Raw genomic sequence first — 16,896 nt, 5'->3', positions numbered from 1 at the left:
AGCCATGCCATTAGTCGGTGTGGGCGCGCTGCTGGCCAGACTCTCTACTTGAGCTCAGCGCTTCTCCGCCCACTTGGAGCTGCACACACATCCTGTGGCCATCAGTGTGGCCTGGTGTGAATTTAGAGGCAGAGTTGGGACAAGGCGGATGCAGGGAACGGGCAGAGAGGCTGGAGGGTGGGTGCTGGGAGGAGCAGAAACCAAGCAGAACCTCCCTGGTCACTGATGTGCCTGAAACTCAAAATTCTTCTCTGGTGCTTGGGGAGGACCCCTCTGAACACCTTAGCAGGCGCCCAGGGAAGCCCCCACCACCTGCTCGAGGTTAGCTTCCTGCTCTCACCCCCACACACGGTCTCCCTTTGCTTATGCTACACTGCCTGCACCCAGAACATGCCTATTTATTCTACAGGATTCCCCAAGACTCACATCACTGTCACCTTCCCCCAGAGGCCATCTCTGACACTCTGTGCTCTGTTCTCCAGTCCTCCATCAGCCCCCTGGGCTTACCTGCCTCTGTTGGTCTGAGAGCACCTTAAGGCAAAGAACATGTCTCTCATCTCACTGTCCTCAGTGCCCACCACAGCCCTTGGCACTCAGTGGGCACACCACGTGGACTGGAGGCATGCATGACAGCATGGTTGATGCTGGGCTCTGTCAGAGGGGACTTGCCATGTAGGCCACGTGCTCGAAGAACCAGGTTCTGAGCTGGGTGTGGGGGGTAGGCGTCCTTTATGGAACTGCTCTCTTGCTGGCTGGACTGGGCCAGAGGCTGCGGTAGACGTGTGCTCTCAGCGGGAGAGAACAGGGCGTAACCTTTCCCTGGTCCCTGGAGAAGTATGAACAGGCTGAGGTAACTGGGGATCAGGATAAAGGCATGTGGTGAGATCCTCCCTCACTCTTAGCTTGAATGTTTGGTCACCCTTGGGTGGACTCCCACCTCTCCCACACCAGCCGCCCCCCCCCCCTTATGTGTTTCCTGAAAAGAGTAAAAAGGCAAGAAGAGAGAACCCTGTCCCCTGGCAAAAGGACAGGGCTCGGGACAACCTTGTTGTTGTCCCCGGAGGAAAGGGGATATCCAGAGTTCCAGGGCTGGAGTCCTCAAGCGGCAGGTGGAGAAGCTGGGGGTGGGCCAAGCTGCAGGTGACACTCTCGTCTCGGTCTCACCTGTCTGTGGGAGGAGCATGGGACAAGAGGCACAGACAGACATCCTCTGGGTCTGCCTGGGTCAGAAGTCTCTTCCCCACAGGCTCAGCTCCAACGGCCCGCGGCTGGCGGGGCTACGCTCCTCCGTGCGTGGTGGCCTCCAGGTGGCGGAGAAGCTTCGGGAGCTGACGCGGCTGCTGGAGGCCAAAGAGTACCAGTCTCGGATGGAAGGCGTGGGACGGCTTCTTGAGATCTGCAAGGCCACGCCGGAGCTCATCACCGCCAACCTGGTCCAGGTGAGCGCTGGCCCGTCTCTCTCCTGGGGGTGCAGCTTCAATATGGAATACTCAGGACACAGCAGGACATGGTGGCAGATGCCTCCAGGTGCACCTGCTATCCAGTCGCCTTGGTAACCCTTTGAGATTGTCTGGAAGCAGCCGAGGGGGCAAAGGCCCTGACTCCTGCCAGGCACCTGGGATCACCCAGAGATGTCTTGGGCCTTTCTCATCCCTTCAGCACAGCTGTGGCAAGGAGGGTAGAGGTAGAGGATGCCACGGCTGACGGCTGCTCCTGATCCAGCCAGGCGCGTGACGTGCTGGGTGGTGGAGTATGTGGTTGCCAGGCGATGGGGCCAGCATGGTTGGGCAGGTGGGCTGGGAGCCTGGCCAGATGCTTGCTTCCTCTAGGATCTAGGCTGCAGATTGTTAAGCCAACACGGGCCTGAAGTCAGCAGACCAGGGCGTCCTTCCGCGTTCCCTACTAAGCTCTGTAATGCGGAGCAAATCACTTTCCCTCTTTCTGCCTCAGCTTTTGCTTTGTTTTAAGTGGTAAACTGGGGTTGGGAACACCTGCCTCACCGGTTAAGATCATTCCACGAGAGTGCAGGGAACCCCTAACGAGATGTTCTAGAGGCTTCGACGCAATGAGTGCTCAGTACGTGGTGGCTCTTCCCCTCTTGCCTTCCTCCCCTTTTGAGGAGGTGAGCTCCTCATCGCTGAGAATATTCTGGCACAGGCTGGATGACCCTGTCGGGGAGGCAGGAGGAATCCCTGCTGAGGGTGGCTGGTGGGGTCGTGGGCTTTCTGCCCAGTCTGGGTTCCCACGGGCTCTTGGTTTCTGTTCCCTCAATAGGTCTTTGATGCTTTCACCCCAAGGCTTCAGGATTCCAACAAGAAAGTGAACCAGTGGGCCTTGGAGTCCCTTGCCAAGATGATCCCCCTCCTCAAAGAAAGCTTACACCCCATGCTGCTCTCCATCATTGTTGCTGTTGCAGACAACCTCAACTCCAAGAACTCAGGGATTTATTCCGCCGCGGTGACCGCGTTGGACGCCATGATTGAGAATCTGGGTGAGCCTCCCGCCTCAGCCCCACTGGGAATCAGCAGAGTGCAGATGGGCACTCGGGGGCTCTCAGGCCAAATGTTTCCCTGAAGTCTTCGTAGGACAGGGGTGGGCAGCCCAGGACCTGGCTGGCAGGCTTTCCCATGTCACATCCACCCAAGTGTCCTAGATGGCAGTGTAGAGGAGACGCGTAGATGATCTCGTCTTCCCTCCTCATGGTATATGTGACAGAAATGACTTCCCCAGGGTCACCCAGTCTCGCAGTGATGGAGCCAACCGAACACTGAAGGAAAAATAAGTGCAGATTGTGGGGAAAAAGCTGGAGGTGTCGCCAGTGGTGTTTTTAGACGTAGGGATGATAGCCGTGGGGGCAGCTTCTGTGAGGACGAGGCAGGATGGCGGTGAGACAGCAGAGCAAGCCTGCTGGAGAGGACAGAGTGGACGGGCGGGTGGGCCACCTTGAATGTCTGGTGTAGGGATCGGGCTGGGATCCCATTGGCTTTTGAGCGTGGAACAGATGAGAGTTGTCTTTGAGGAAGACTGTTTGGGGCCAGGGCTGAGGGTGGGAGGAATCTGGGTGAGGAATAGGGGGTGAGGGTTGGGGGTGGAATGAAAGGGAAAAAGGAGTGAGCTGGGGGAGGGGGCACGTGAGGAACGGCGAGAGCTTCTCAGATCCTGTGTGCTTCACACTAACACATCTTGGTTCTCTGACCTTATTAGGTGGGATTTGGGAGCATCTACTTTTGCTCTTCATTTCTTTCTTAGCTGCTCAGAAGGTGGTACTTGGTATGTCTAGGACACAGGCCGAAGTGCAGGTGCGTGTGGGACATCGCACACGAGCAGTCGTGTCCAGACCAGAGTGACCCTGAGTCTTCACAAACTCCCCTTGCCATGATGTAATGTTCTCGCGATCTGAGGACCGCCCATGTTGGCCTTGTTGCCGTATGTCCCGAGGAGCACAGAGCCACGTCCTGCCTGTAGGACCCACAGAACATCCCCGTGGTGGGGGTGTGAACCTTGCCAGGCACCCCTCCCCTCCCAGCGCCCACGCCCTGCGGGAACCCAGCTCCCGGAGGCTGGATGGCAGCTGTGTCCTTGGCTGAAGCTTCCAGAAGCAGTTTCAGTTACAAATCAAAGGCCTGGTCAGGCCCTTCTCTGCCTTTCGAGTTCATAAATACTGTCAATTTCCTCTCTTCATCTCAAAGGGAATTTATGATTTGCTGAGTTTGTTGCTGTAGAACAAACAATATAAATCCAGCTTTAAATTACGGCTTGTTCTCAGTGCTGCTCTGGGTAAGTGAGATTGCTGTTGCCAATAACCAAGGCTCTTGGTAAATCATTGCAGGCCCTGGATTTATTGGGAAAACCTGCACCAAGCAAAACAGGCTTTAGCTGTTTGAAGAGGCTAAGCACCCTTGTTGGGGCGAGGCACTTTTAACCCTTCCTTCTCCGGTGTGAGGGTTCCCACTTTCTGCCACTGGGCCACCCTCCTAGAGCACGCTGAAGCTCTGGGGCTTTGGGCTGCAGAATCTGGTGTCTCACATTGGCACAGGGGATCAGGTGGTAGAAGCAGAGACTGGGGCAGCAGTGGCAGAAGAGAAGGGGTGTAAATCTTTCTTCCCATTTCACCCAAAAGAAGCCTAGTGGCTCCAGTCTACCCTCAGCCTCCTGAGGCCCCTCCTGGAAGTGGCTTGGAGCCCTTTGAGCAGAGGGAGTTTCTCTCAAGCCTAGTGTCATCCACCTCAAGGGATTCCAGCTCCAGACTGGAGAGGAACCATGGAAAGCTGTGAAATCTTCAATGTGGAGAGTCACAAAGGAATGGCTCAGCACGCTATGGTTTGTTCCCCACTCAACGCGGGCCATGGGGATCACGAGCACAGCCAGGGTAGTCCAACTTCTGGCACAAAGTCCAGATGGCACAGCCAAATCATGAATTTGGCTTTCTAGGCAACCTCTTATGGTCCCTCTTGATTCTGGATAAGATGACTAATCAGCCACCCCATCTCTTCCAGTTCCTTGGTCTTCCCGAGGTTTATGGAGCAGGTGGTGTCGTGGTCCACAGAGCAGGTGGGAATTTCTGCCCACGTCCCATTTTTGGGACAAAGTAAGGAAGGAGATATGTGGATACCTTGCTCCCTGACCTCTGCCTTTCATTACTGCCTGCCTGGGACCCTCTCCAGAAAGGGACCGGGAGGGGTATCCTTTCTACTCAGCACCAAGATCTTCTGATTTCAGGGGAGTTATTCTGGGGATCAAGGTATTTCCTGAGCAGACTGGCTGGTTCTGTCTTTGGGCCCTGTTACCAGGTTAGCTACAGAAGAAACGTCACTAATTAAAACATCAGGCTGCTGACAGCCCACACCCTCCTGGTCAGACTGAGCATCAAAAGGAGTTCTCTTAATTTAGTGCAGCCCCGCACCAGTGCTGGAGAGAGCAGATAGGCTTGGAAATGAGCAGCTTCAGATCAGCTTTTGCTAATTTGCTCTGCTGTCTCTGAATTCATTATCTTATACAAATCTTATGACCAGCATGGTATTGTTTGGGGAATTTCAACATTCATCCATGATGCCCCTCTAGTGTACCAGCTGCTTAAAAATCTCTCTTTTCTTTCTTGTCTACATGTGTACACATTTCCCTGGTTAAAGATTGGAATGTAAATACAATTTAGACGTTGCTTCTTTCATTTAACTAACCAGTTTTTCATGCTACCATGCAGACTTCCTACTTAGCTTAAAAATATAAAGTTTGCTTTCCACCACGTAAAAGTCATACTTGTTCATTATTGAGAAAATGGAACATACAAAGCACTGGGAAGGAAAAATTTGAAAGGCCCTCATTTTCAGTCTCAACTTCTGGAAGAGACCATTATTAACGTTTGGCACTTTTCATTTCGGATATTTTTTTCTGTGCCTATTTGTGTCAAGTTGTGATGATATCACACGTTTAAATTTGCATCCTGCTTAAAAAAAAAGCAGAGCGCAAGTATTTACATATGATTACACACTTGAGTCACTTTGAACAGCTCTGGCCCATGCCTAGGCCTTAGTTTGCATTTTTCTGTTTAAATAGATCGTTTCCACTTCTCCTTCAGTGAGTGGACCTACTTTTGGAGGCTGTGTGACAGATTCAGAGTCCTGTGCTTATTACCAGGGGTCCACTTGGACCCCAGTTTCTTTGCTGTCACTATCCACGCTATCATAAGTTTTATACTTTTAAAAAGTTCTTCTCTGGCTTCCCACAAGCCTGAGAATGATGTGGCCTGGTGGCTGTAGGGCTTGGCTGCATGGGGCAGGTGGGAGGCCCTGTAGACTGCTCCACCCTTGCAGAGAGGGAAGGCAAGGCTCAGGGAAGACAGGTTGTGTGGCCTGCCAGCCATGGCTGTTTTCCCTAAGTCTCATGGCTTTGCTTGCCCTTGTGTGTGGGCAGCACCAAGGCCAGCTCTGGTTTCCTTGGGGCAAAGAAGAGGAGCCCATGAAAAAGCTGGGCTAACATAGCATGGATTTTTAAGGTTTCTGAAGTTAGATTCCAGCCCCCTTTTAAAAAAAATTTTATTTTATGTTTTTGGTGTTCCAAGATTCATTGTTTATGTGCCACTTCCAGTGCTCCATGCAGTATGTGCCTCTTAATGGTCTTTCCACCATTCAGGTTGCTGGGCCTTTGGAGAATTTGGGGGAAATAATAGTAAACAGCGGCAACAGTAACTGATACTTACATAGTAATTATACTCAGGGCACTATCCTAAGCATCATAACATGAGAACAGCTCTATGAGGAAGATACGAGTATTAGCATCTTTTTTAGATGGGTAAACGGAGGTAGAGGTTTTGTCCAATGTCAGCACAGAGAAATATGGAAGAGCCAAGGATTCAGTCCAGGTGACCTGGACCCAGAGCCCACACCCCTCACTGTATGCTTTCCCGCAGCCCATTAAACCTGGGTGTGACCTGGAAGCAAGCCATCACTGCAGAAGCAGGCAGAGGGAGAGAGGCCAGTAACTTGGGGCGTGGAGCTCTGGGGTTTATAAACCAGCTTGGGCACGCTTAATGTCTCTGCTTTAACACTCCCTATAGTCCTGAAGCATTTATTGAGCACTTGTTGTGTGCCAGGCACATGGGAGCACGGTCTGACACAGATGTCTGCTGGATGTGCATTTTCAAGTAGTCCCCAGGTTGTCCACTTCTCTCTGGCTCTGCGAGGCCACATCAGCTACCAGGAGGCGGGAGATCCAGCTGTGTCCAGAAAATGTCCTGGACTGAGTGTTGTTGGGGAAAGCAAGGAGGCAGAAGTCCTTGTCCTTAGGGGTGAGCTTGTGGCTAATGATGGGCGTGGGACAAATAGAAGCACCTAGAAAAAATAATGCAGGTGATGTTGATGTAAAAACCTATTCTTACATATTTACAGATTTTCCAAGACACCCTGAGACTGCTTCCTGCTGACTGCAATATTCTAGAGTCTGGCCTCCCTTTTCTTTCCCAGAACAAATTATTTTAAAGTCTGCTGCCTAACTTATGGATGATGCTTTTTTTTTTTTTTTCTTTTCTTTTTTTTTTTTTTTTTTTTTTTTTTTTTTTGAGAGAGAGAGAGAGTAAGCAGGCAGAGGGGCAGAGGGAGAGGAAGAAACAGACTCATTGGTGAGCAGAAAGCCCAATGCAGGGCTCAATCCCAGGACCTTGAGATCATGACCTGAGCTGAAGGCAGACACTTAACTGACTGAGCCACCCCGTGGCTCCCTGTGGATGGCCCTTTTGCAAGCAGCAGGGATGTATCTGGTGCCCACGGGGACATTTTTCTCCTCTGTGCCCCTTACAGCTCTCAGGAGGAGAACACGGGAAGCAGGGATGAGCTCTTAGCTAGAATTGTTGCCTGGCAGGAAAAGGGAAGCTTAATTGCATATCCAGGGGGGTGCTGAGATATTCGAGGAATCTGGAGAAGGGGGAATTTGCCTGGAAAGGCTTCCTCAGGTGGGTCTCTAATCTCTGTATCCTGCTGAGAGACACCTGGCCTTGAGTGGGTCAGCCCCTGGGGCCCTAGGACACACTTTCCGGGGGGGCACCTGTGGTAACGCCCCCACAGACCTCCATGACAGGTGTGGGCAGGCCCCACGGCCACATCCCTGAAAAGTGGTTTTATTACTTGAACTCGCTCCCACGGAGTTGTGCGGGGACGGCTGTGGCAGCGTCAGGAGCTGGGTGTGTATCCTCTAGGTGATCCTGCCTTCGCCGGGTAGAGGGCTGCTTTCCTCACCTTGTATGTCTCTGTGAGGAACGTGGGATTTCAAGTACAATCGTTTGAGAAACCAGGAGACGTCAGCCAGAACGGGGAAGAAGGGGTCGTTCCTAAGTTCAGCACCTGTGGGATCCTGCTGGGGTTGGCTTTAGAAATACAATCCAAGAATGTCAGGGGCTTCATCATCCCCCAAACTTTCCCCACCCTAGTTGCCTGTGGTTTCACCATTGGTGGTTCATTCTAGTAAGCACTTCTTCAACATCCGAATGGGGACCTCCCCAGGCCTTAGGCTGGGCAGCTGGCTCCTGGGACTGGGTGTGTCTGAGTGCCTGCTGGGGGTCGGGGTGTGGTGACAATTAAAAAAAAAAGGGGGGGGTAAAAATTCATCTTTCCCCCAACCCTCCTGAAGCGTGAGGTTGAGGCATGTGGAGGGTAAACTTTCCTGTCCTACAAGGATGCGGTCTGGACCCAAGTCTCACGCAGGGAGGTTACGTATAAGCTGTTGAGAGCTAACACGTGCCCAATGCGAACGTCCTCCTCCCACCCAAACGGAGCCTGCCAGAAGCTTCTGCTGCTGGAAGGGTGACCAGCCATCCTGGTTTGCCCAAGACTGTGGGCAAGCCCTGTTTTGCCCCCAAACTCAGCAATTTTGAGGAAGGACAGAAAGCAGGAACCAGACCTGTGGGAGTAAGTGAAACCTGTTTGGGAGCCAGTGCAACTGTCCCGGGCCACTCACGGGTCCCCAGACGCCCCACTGTGACCCAGAGGATTTAACGCAGCTCCATGACGGGCCTCCTTCCCTGTGTGGGTAGGGACCGTCGCTTGGGGCCACAGCCTCATGGCCGCTGACACCCTCCTTCTCTTCCAGACAACCTCTGCCTCCTACAAACGTTTGCTGGGCGGGTGCGCTTCCTGAGTGGCCGCGCGGTTCTTGATGTCACAGAGCGTCTGTCCGGTGAGTGTCCCCAAAGCCCCTCGCCCCAGCCTTCTAGTCAGCCTCCTGGCACGGAGCTGAACCACCCAGTCTCTTAGATGCTCCAAATAATCCAATAATCCTCACAGGCCTTTTAAAAATTTTCTCTGAGCTGCTTTTTAAAAAATAATTCCCACATTACCAGAAGATAATCTTTGGTTTGGACCAAAATGGGGCCGGTTAGTACATATACAAAACAGTTTTTAAGAAACAAGGATGCACTTCTTTGCAAACAGGACTTCGGCTAGCCCATAGAGTACCTTTGTGTGAATCAGAAAAAACCTCAGCTCCTCTGGGTGGACCGTGGCTTACTGGTGCGGGGCTTGGTCAGCGGCAGCCCCACGGTGAGCACGAGCGCTGCCCTTTCTTGGGCGTGCACAGCCCGCAAAGCAGGGCACAGCCTGGACGCCAGCCCTACCCGGCCCTTCGCCAGGTGCCCGGAACCGTGCGGTGCAGGGCTGGGGCTCTGGTGCAGGGCTGGGGCTCTGGCCCGAGTCTTCTCTGCTTTGTTCAGGCTTTGGCTGAGGAAAGCTTGAGCTGATGTCTGCTCTGAGTTTGCAGTCTGGAGTGATTTCATGCCAGGCCTGAAACCTCCTGTGGCCCTTGAGGGAGTGGGATGCGATGGACACAGGCTTTGCGGCGGACAGACCCATTTGCCGCCCATGAACTCTGGTCTTGGGCAGGTTACTTAACCTGGCTTTCTCGTCTTTCCTGCCTCCCATGCTTAGGAAGGTCCCATCCAGGAAGGAGGCAGAAGGACTCTGTTCTCTAGACTTCTGAGTGCCCCTCCCCCAACAGGCAGACAGGTGGTGTCACCCCCACACATAAATCCTTGCATGCGTCATCTTCAGGCTCGTGTCCAGGCTCCTTGGAGTGGCCCATGAGGCCTGTGGCTGCCTGGCTTTCCAGGCTCTGCCCCTTTACCCCCTGCCTCAATTGTAGGCACTGGGTCATTTCATCCTCACAACAACATCATAAGGAGGGTGTGGGTTCTCTGATTATCCCCTTAAAAAAAGATTTTATTTATTGAGAGAGAGAGAAAGAGCGAGAAGAGCATGAGCAGCGGGGAGGGGCAGAGGCCGCGTAACTGAGACCCCGGGGCACCAGACAAGGAACCCTTTACTGTTGCTCAAAATCCGCATTCTCTGGGTGAAACCTTTACCTGCCCTTGTACAGGTTGTGTGTGGGCCTCAAAGGTGGATGGGTACCTCACTTTAGATTATCCATGTAAATGTAAGAATTTTCCACCTGTTTCCAAGAGACCTCAAAAGCCAGAGTTTCTCTGTAGCACTCCCAGTGAGTCGGTGTCAGCCAGGAGTTGAGAAGAGCCTTTCCATTGACACAAGGTGTGCACTAATAATAGCGCAGCTTAACGGGAGTAAATCTTTTGCTAATTACCTCAGCTGCCTTGTAAGCGCCAATTTAATGGGGTTTTCCTCCTCATGAGGACTCCCAGAAGGGCCATCATCTGCCTCTGCTAATTTGAGAAGCCCACCGCTGTCAGCCAGGTGACCTCGGCTGCTGGACCCGGGGAACCTCAGGCCTTACTGCGTGCGGTCGCCTGGCTGGGGGAGGGGGGCGTTCAGGTGGGAGGGCAGCATGCCGGGCACGGGGCGGTGAGGTGGGGCGGGTTGGGGCAGGTGAACCCCTCACCCTTTGGTGGGCACAGGGGAGCCCCGCCTGGGCCTGGTTCTAGGGATAGTTCTCCCCTTGGTTCGCAGCTGAGATCCCATGGAGGTTTAGGAAGGCTTTGAGGGATAGCTGTTCACTGAAGGCGGCTTATCAGGATTGCTGGCTTTCTTTTGTTCCCTCTGGCCGGCACCGCCTCCCCCCGCCCCCCACATCCCTGGCTCCTCCTCACCTCCTACCCCAGCCCTTGGGGCGTCCTGCTGGCTTTCCCGCTCCCTAGCCCTCCTCCAGCTTCTGCTTTCCCGTTTCCCGCAGCTCCCAGCTCTGCCCCTTGCTATGAAGGGGCTCAGCAGCCATCATGGCTGGGCTGACTCCCGGGTGCCAACCTGTCTTCCGCGGGAACAAGGGCCACCTTTACTTCCGAGGGATTGGTGACATGGGGGAGCCCCCGAGAGGCCCCACGGTGTGGGGTGCAGGAACCCTGAGGGTGTGGCTTGAAAGCCAGTGTGCGCGCTCGGCGGGCAAGGACACTGCTCCAGTGCAGGCTTCGCTGAAGGCTGCGGATCTTCTCCGGCCCCCTGTGGTCCCAGCCTGGGCCGGGAGTTCGAGGGGCCCTGGGGAAGCATCCTGGGGGTGTTGGAGGATGTTATGCTGGTGAAGGAAGGACACATTGGAGGTATTGCTAAAAGTAAAACTCCACACCACCGTCTGACACGTGGAACCCCTGGGGGCAGCAAGGGGGCCAGAGCGTGAGTCTTCGAATCGAGGCAGGCTTAGCCTCAGCCCTCGTTAGCTGTGTTGTATGGGGCAAGCTCCTTGACTCCTGAGCACTGGCTGCCCCTCTGCAAGATGGACTGGTATCCTGCCTGTCGAGGCGCTGTGAGGACAGTGGAGTCACGCTGCAAAGCTCTGAGCCCCAGCCTTGGGACTCTGGCAGTGTTAGCTTCCTGGGTATGTCTCTCAGCCCAGGGAAACTTCCAGTCTCTTTACCTCATCAACAAGTAAAGGTCGTTTGCTCTCACCAGCACTTCTTTGGCAGGAGGATAGGCAGATGGCACTCAGCGTCCAGAGCGAGCATTGTTGGCATGGCTGAAGGCTGGAGTGGCCCTGGGAAATGACTTGGGGTCATTCTTTGACTTTGACCCCGGCATTTACTCTGCAATGGAAGGCTTGCTTGCTGGGGTAGCCTGCGTGTGGGTTTTCTGGGGGTTAAAGAAGGTAGAGGGCCTGGGAGAACCGGAGGTGGGGGGTTCATCACTGAATCGAGGGTCTGTGCAGAGCTTGGTAGTTGACGAAGCACACTCATGCTTCCCGCATTGCTGCTGGTCTCCTTGTGGGGCTTGGCATCCAGACCCTGGGGAGGCCACACTGCTCTTGTCTCCTGCTGGCTGCTTTATTTTTCAGAATGCTTCGTATGAGAGAATGTTGACTTTTCTCCCTGGTTCGGGTTTTCTCTGTTCGTATGAACTCATGTAGGTGGGAACGTGGGTTAAGGGAATGCTAGATTGCAGTCCAGTCCAAGTGTGTCCGCCTCTGTCCTCTCCCTTGGGCTGCAGGGACCAATGACGGCTGTCATGGGCCCTGAGCACTTTGGCCTTTGCATACTTGTTCCTCTGTTAAAAAACAAAAACAAGTTAAAAATTGTATTTTATAACTGGTTGGTATAAACATGAATATCAACAAGGTTGGATATCTTCCTAATTTTTTCTTTTGATTTTAAAAGAAATACAACCATTTTCATGGGCCCCAAAATGTGTCCCGAGCCCTTGCTGGTGTGTCTAATGGACCAGTTGGCTCTTCGGGGCTGCCTGACCTTTTTGGGGATAGAGTTGTTGTCCCAAGAGAGGGCAGCAGGAGAGGGAGAGAGTGCCTGCCTCAAATAAGTCTACCCGTTTTCTGTCCAACAGTGCTAGTGGCCTCCGTGTACCCCCTGAAGCCCCAGGCTGTGGAGCGCCATGTCCTTCCAGTCCTCTGGTGTTTCCTGAGCAACATGACCAGGAACAGTGTCCTCCCCGGGCACGGTGGGAACGTCCGCACGGTGGCGCACCGGCTGTCCCGGAGCCTCCAGGAGCAGATGGGCTCCCGGCTGCAGGACCTGGCCGCTGGCCAGCCACAGCCGGTCCTCGAAACGCTCCAGGGACTCTTAGACACAGCATCCCTGTGAGGCAGCCCCAACCAACGTCACCGACAGAGGGATGGCATCGGAGAGCACGACAACGGGCAGCTCACGCCCCTTTCAGCTGGGTTAAAGACAGATCTGAAAGGGGGCAGTTGTTATTTTTTTTTACCTTATTTTATTTTTATGATAGTATCATCTCCCGGTCTACTTTCTCTTAGAGTTCCAGATGTACATAGTATATTTTGAAGTAGAAATAAAGAAAGTACTTATTTTTCTAAGGTTTTATTATCTTGCACTTTTTTAACCTCAGAGAATATTTTAGTAACTAGGTTTGTCACAAAGGAAAGGAGACAACAGCAGAACCAGTGGTGGGTGGCATGGGAAGGTGAGTTAGGGATGAAGAGTGTAGCACTGACCTGAGGTTGCAGACCGTGTGTGGGGACGGCCCCCATCCAAAGAGGCTGGGCCAGCCCCCTACCACCCGGAGACCGTAAATTGGCCGTTCAAATCCAGTCTAGTTGTTAATGAGGCTGATTCAAGGTGAGCAGAACAACCCTCTCCAGGGTCATCCTTCTTCTGCCTTAACAAAACCTTCCCAGGGAGAGTTTGACAATTGCATTACTGAAAGCCTTCTCTGGAAGCCAGCATTCTGGTCATTTCCGCAGAGGACTAGATGAAGCTTTACTCTTGAAATCCCAGATGTGAAAGCACTTGCTGGAACGGGAAGCTACAGGACCTGCAGAGGTCACATGGGAGCTCTGGGATTGCACAGGGGCCCCCTCCCCTTGGGCTGGATCACAAAGCTGGAGGTGTGTGCTGGACTCAGGATGTGCCAGAACACGAGCAAACCGAGGGAAGGTGTTGTGCATGGATGCGGCAGCCAGAGAAATGGAGTCCTACAGGGAGACAGGGATGGCTTGGACTGTCGCTCTAGACACAGTAGGGTTGGCTTTGCCTTGCCTGGGGCCAGTGGTTGGTTAACCATGGTGTGACCAGGCAGAATTAGAGCTCCACTGATGACTTCAAACACAAGGGTAAGGTAAAGGTCAAAGGGGCCGAGGCCAGGTGCTAGCCAAGGAACACAGCCAGATCCGTAACAACACTCTGGGGCAGATCCACATAGCTGAGGCCATGAGACCCCAGCTCCCTGCCAGCAAGTTCTCTGGCAGACGCCACCAGTGGACCCCCTCCACTGTCCCCCCGCAGTATATCACTTCCACAGCACTGGTGTGACCCTCTCCCGAGGAGGATGACCCAGAGACGCCGAGGAGCTCCAAATCAACTCCCATATTTCCAAGTTCATGGGTACCCCTGGTTGAGAAAGCCACTTTTTCTTTCTTCCTTTCTTTCTTTTTCTTTTTTTGGTAAGATTTTATTTATTTATTTGACAGAGAGAGAGAGATCACAAGTAGGCAGAGAGAGAGGGGGAAGCAGACTCCCCGCTGAGCAGAGCGCCTGATGTGGGGCTCGATCCCAGGACCCTGAGATCATGAGCAGAAGGCAGACCCTGAGCCGAAGGCAGAGGCTTAACCCACTGAGCCATCCAGGGGCCCCGAGAAAGCCACTTTTTCATTTTGCCTGTGTTGCCAGGTGCAGCCAGGCCGGGCCCCCCATCCTCCCAATGCCCTGGGGTGAGCTGGGGTATAGCACCATCATCCTGGGAGTTGTGCTTTTAATATGTGACTTTGAGTAATTCTAGCCGCAGCAGGAGCCACTTCTCTCTAATTGTGACCCCAGCAGGGGCTTCCCAGCTGATTCTGACTGAACCAGGTTAAAGACCTGCTAGACAGGGGATCATCAACGATGCCCAAGAGGCTGATTTTTAAACGTTTATAAAGTTTTACACAATTTAATTAATTGTGTTTGCTTGGAGTCTGGGCAGACTTTTTGGGTTGGGTGGGGAGACGGACATTTTCTGCTTGTCAAGATCCTAGAACCTGTAGGAACCCAAGGGCACAGAGTCTGGCAGGGTTGTTTTTTTTGTTTTGTTTTGTTTTGTTTTTTAAGATTTTATTTATTTATTTGACAGACAGAGATCACAAGTAGGCAGAGAAGCAGGCAGAGAGAGAGAGAGAGGAGGAAGCAGGCTCCCCGCTGAGCAGAGAGCCCGATGCGGGGCTCGTTCCCAGGACCCTGGGACCATGACCTGAGCCAAAGGCAGAGGCTTTAACCCACTGAGCCACCCAGGTGCCCCCAGGCAGGGGTTTTGAAGGCAGAGACAAAGCTCAAAGTCATCGTCCTGTCTTCCAAGTGCACCTTCAAAATGGAAGCTTCCCACCCCCAGCTCCAGACCCACCCTCCTGGGTGGAGGTGTTTAATACAGCTAAAACAGCTGAAAAGCAAATAACTCTGCAAGGTTCTGTTTTCCTTCACTGTTTTAAGTTTAAATCTAGTCTCTGGGCAGCTGGGCTCTGCGGGCAACGCCTCTGGCCCAACCCCACTGGGGAGGGGCTGGGTGGTTCTTGTTCTGGGGCGGGGGTGTGGGGAACCTCAGGAAATTTCAGTCTCAAAAGGTTTCTCACATCATTACTTTAATTTTTTTTTTTTTTAAAGATTTATTTATTTGAGAGAGAGAGAGAGAATCTCAAGCAGACTCCTGCTGAGCTTGGGGCACGACAGGGGGCTCGATCTTATGCCCCTGGGATTGTGACCTGAAGTGAAATCAAGAGTTGGACAGCTTACTGATTGAGCCACCCAGGCGCCCCCCACATATCACTTCTAAAGCAAAGGGAAAACAACATATTAGCCTGGGCCCGTGAGAAGGAGGCCTCACGGATGGCCAGTGGTGACCAGTGAAGATGGAGCGTGGGGGATGGGGAGTAGGTCTGAGCCAAGCGCCCGTCCTTTGCTCGGCTGTGTGCGCAGGCGGGAGCTCTGCCTCCGGAAGATGCTGTCGGGGCTGGGCATACAGCTTCTAGCTATGGAAGGGCTCCCTTCTCCCTCCAGTGGAAGGATGAAGGACTCAATTTGTCTGAGAATACTTAAGTGCTTCAGTTTCTGGGCCTTGAGGAGAAGCTGCCCCCAGGTCAAGCTTCCCGTCTTGTTTTCTCTTCCCTCCTTCATGTTTCTCCACTCACTCTGCCTCAGCATCTTCTGGGGAGATGGAAATAAATCCTGATATCAGGGGCTTACCCCCAGGGATTTTGATTCCATTGGTATAGGGCAGGGCCCAGGGCGCTGTCTTTTCTTTCTATTCTCCTGCGTCAGCTTTATTGCCACATAACTGACATAGAACCTCGTGTGAGTTGAAGATGTACAATGTGTTGATTTGATCCATGTCTGTCTTGCAAAGCAATCACCCGCATAGCATTAGCGAACTCCCCCGTCCCATCACATAACTAGCGCTTCTTTTTGTGTTGCGTTTTATTCTCATAGCAACATTCGAGTAGATAATATAAATTTATTAGCTGTAATTGCGAGGCCATACATTAGGTCCCCAGAATTTGTGGATCTTCTCATTGGAAGCTGGTACACTTTGATTATGTCCCCGTTTCCCCCTACTGGGCAGCTGGCTTGGGGAAGCAGTGCCCTAACCCCGTGCTCCCAGCTGGGCTCCTGCAGTCCCGTGGGGTTGCTTACCAGGTGGGCGTTTCTGCGGCTGGGTCCAGGAGGGATTCCAGTTTGGTCCTTATCCTTCCAGGGGCTTCTGTGGAGGGGGGCGGTGTTCTGTCTTCTCCGTATCCCGTCACCTGGTGTCTCTGTGAAGAAGGCTATAACATTTGAAGGTTTTGTTTCGTTTTAATCACGGCTTTATAATTACCTCTCTGTGGGTTGACAGCTGCTATCAGCGTCACCTTGGGTTCTCCTTGAGAATCTTTACATGGAGAAAGAGACCCAGCACCTCTGCAGCTGGTGTCAGCAGTCATTAACTAAACAATAGCTTTAAAAAGTCATCAGGTTTTATAAACACAGCCGATCCTGTCCCCTTCCAAAGGAGAGGGGGAGAAAAAAAAGCTAGATAAATAATTTTCACGAAGGCAATTTGTTTCCCAGGGTCTATATTTCCCTTCTGTCTCATCTGATGTTTTTTAGTACTTTGGGGCACTGGCCATAAATTGGGAGAGAGCGGTCTGCTCAGGTGCCATCTCTTCCAGCCCCGGGGCGGGGGGATGGGGGTTCCCTTGAAAGCCCTCTTTGGGGGTTCACAGCAACAAGGAGCAAAGACTTTTGGGGGAGGGGGAAGTCTTATCATTTTTCTTCCTTCCTGCCAGGGGCAGTTTTATATGTGTGTGCAGGGGACGGACGGGGAGTGGTTGAGGTGCGTAAAGGTGATTATAGTAAATAATTCTCTTGGAAATATTGTTCTGAATTTCCATGCAAACTAGTTTCAGAGGAATGGCTAAACTTACAGCTGGCCTTTGGCTGGATCTGAAAAACAATTTCCTATTTGTAAATGTTGGAGAAAACTGAGCGTTTCTTCCATGGAAGGTTGTGGTATCTTTTGGAGTAACCTCACTCCTGCTGGC

General features: G+C 52.7%; 1 protein-coding gene across 2 annotated transcripts in view; it reads left to right on the top strand.

Annotated features, from left to right (window-relative positions):
- Positions 1-12,708, top strand: part of TOGARAM2 (TOG array regulator of axonemal microtubules 2) — a 48,531-nt gene extending 35,823 nt beyond the window's left edge. Inside the window, exons 19-22 of one of the 2 annotated variants that reach the window (XR_006604885.1) lie at positions 1,247-1,439; positions 2,298-2,491; positions 8,578-8,664; positions 12,219-12,267. Coding sequence is in view for 1 of the 2 variants with exons in the window: in XM_004777470.3 (XP_004777527.2) it covers positions 1,247-1,439; positions 2,275-2,491; positions 8,578-8,664; positions 12,219-12,475 (754 nt within the window). In the remaining variant the exon portion in view is untranslated. Of the gene's footprint in view, positions 1-1,246; positions 1,440-2,274; positions 2,492-8,577; positions 8,665-12,218 lie in introns of both variants that reach the window. The other variant, XM_004777470.3, reaches the window with a different exon arrangement.
- Positions 12,709-16,896: the final 4,188 nt, after the last annotated feature.

The sequence above is a fragment of the Mustela putorius genome, unplaced genomic scaffold, assembly GCF_011764305.1.
Source record: "Mustela putorius furo isolate JIRA1106 unplaced genomic scaffold, ASM1176430v1.1 tig00537293_pilon_pilon_pilon, whole genome shotgun sequence".
Taxonomy (NCBI): domain Eukaryota; kingdom Metazoa; phylum Chordata; class Mammalia; order Carnivora; family Mustelidae; genus Mustela; species Mustela putorius.
This window is presented reverse-complemented; position numbering and strand designations above follow the sequence as displayed.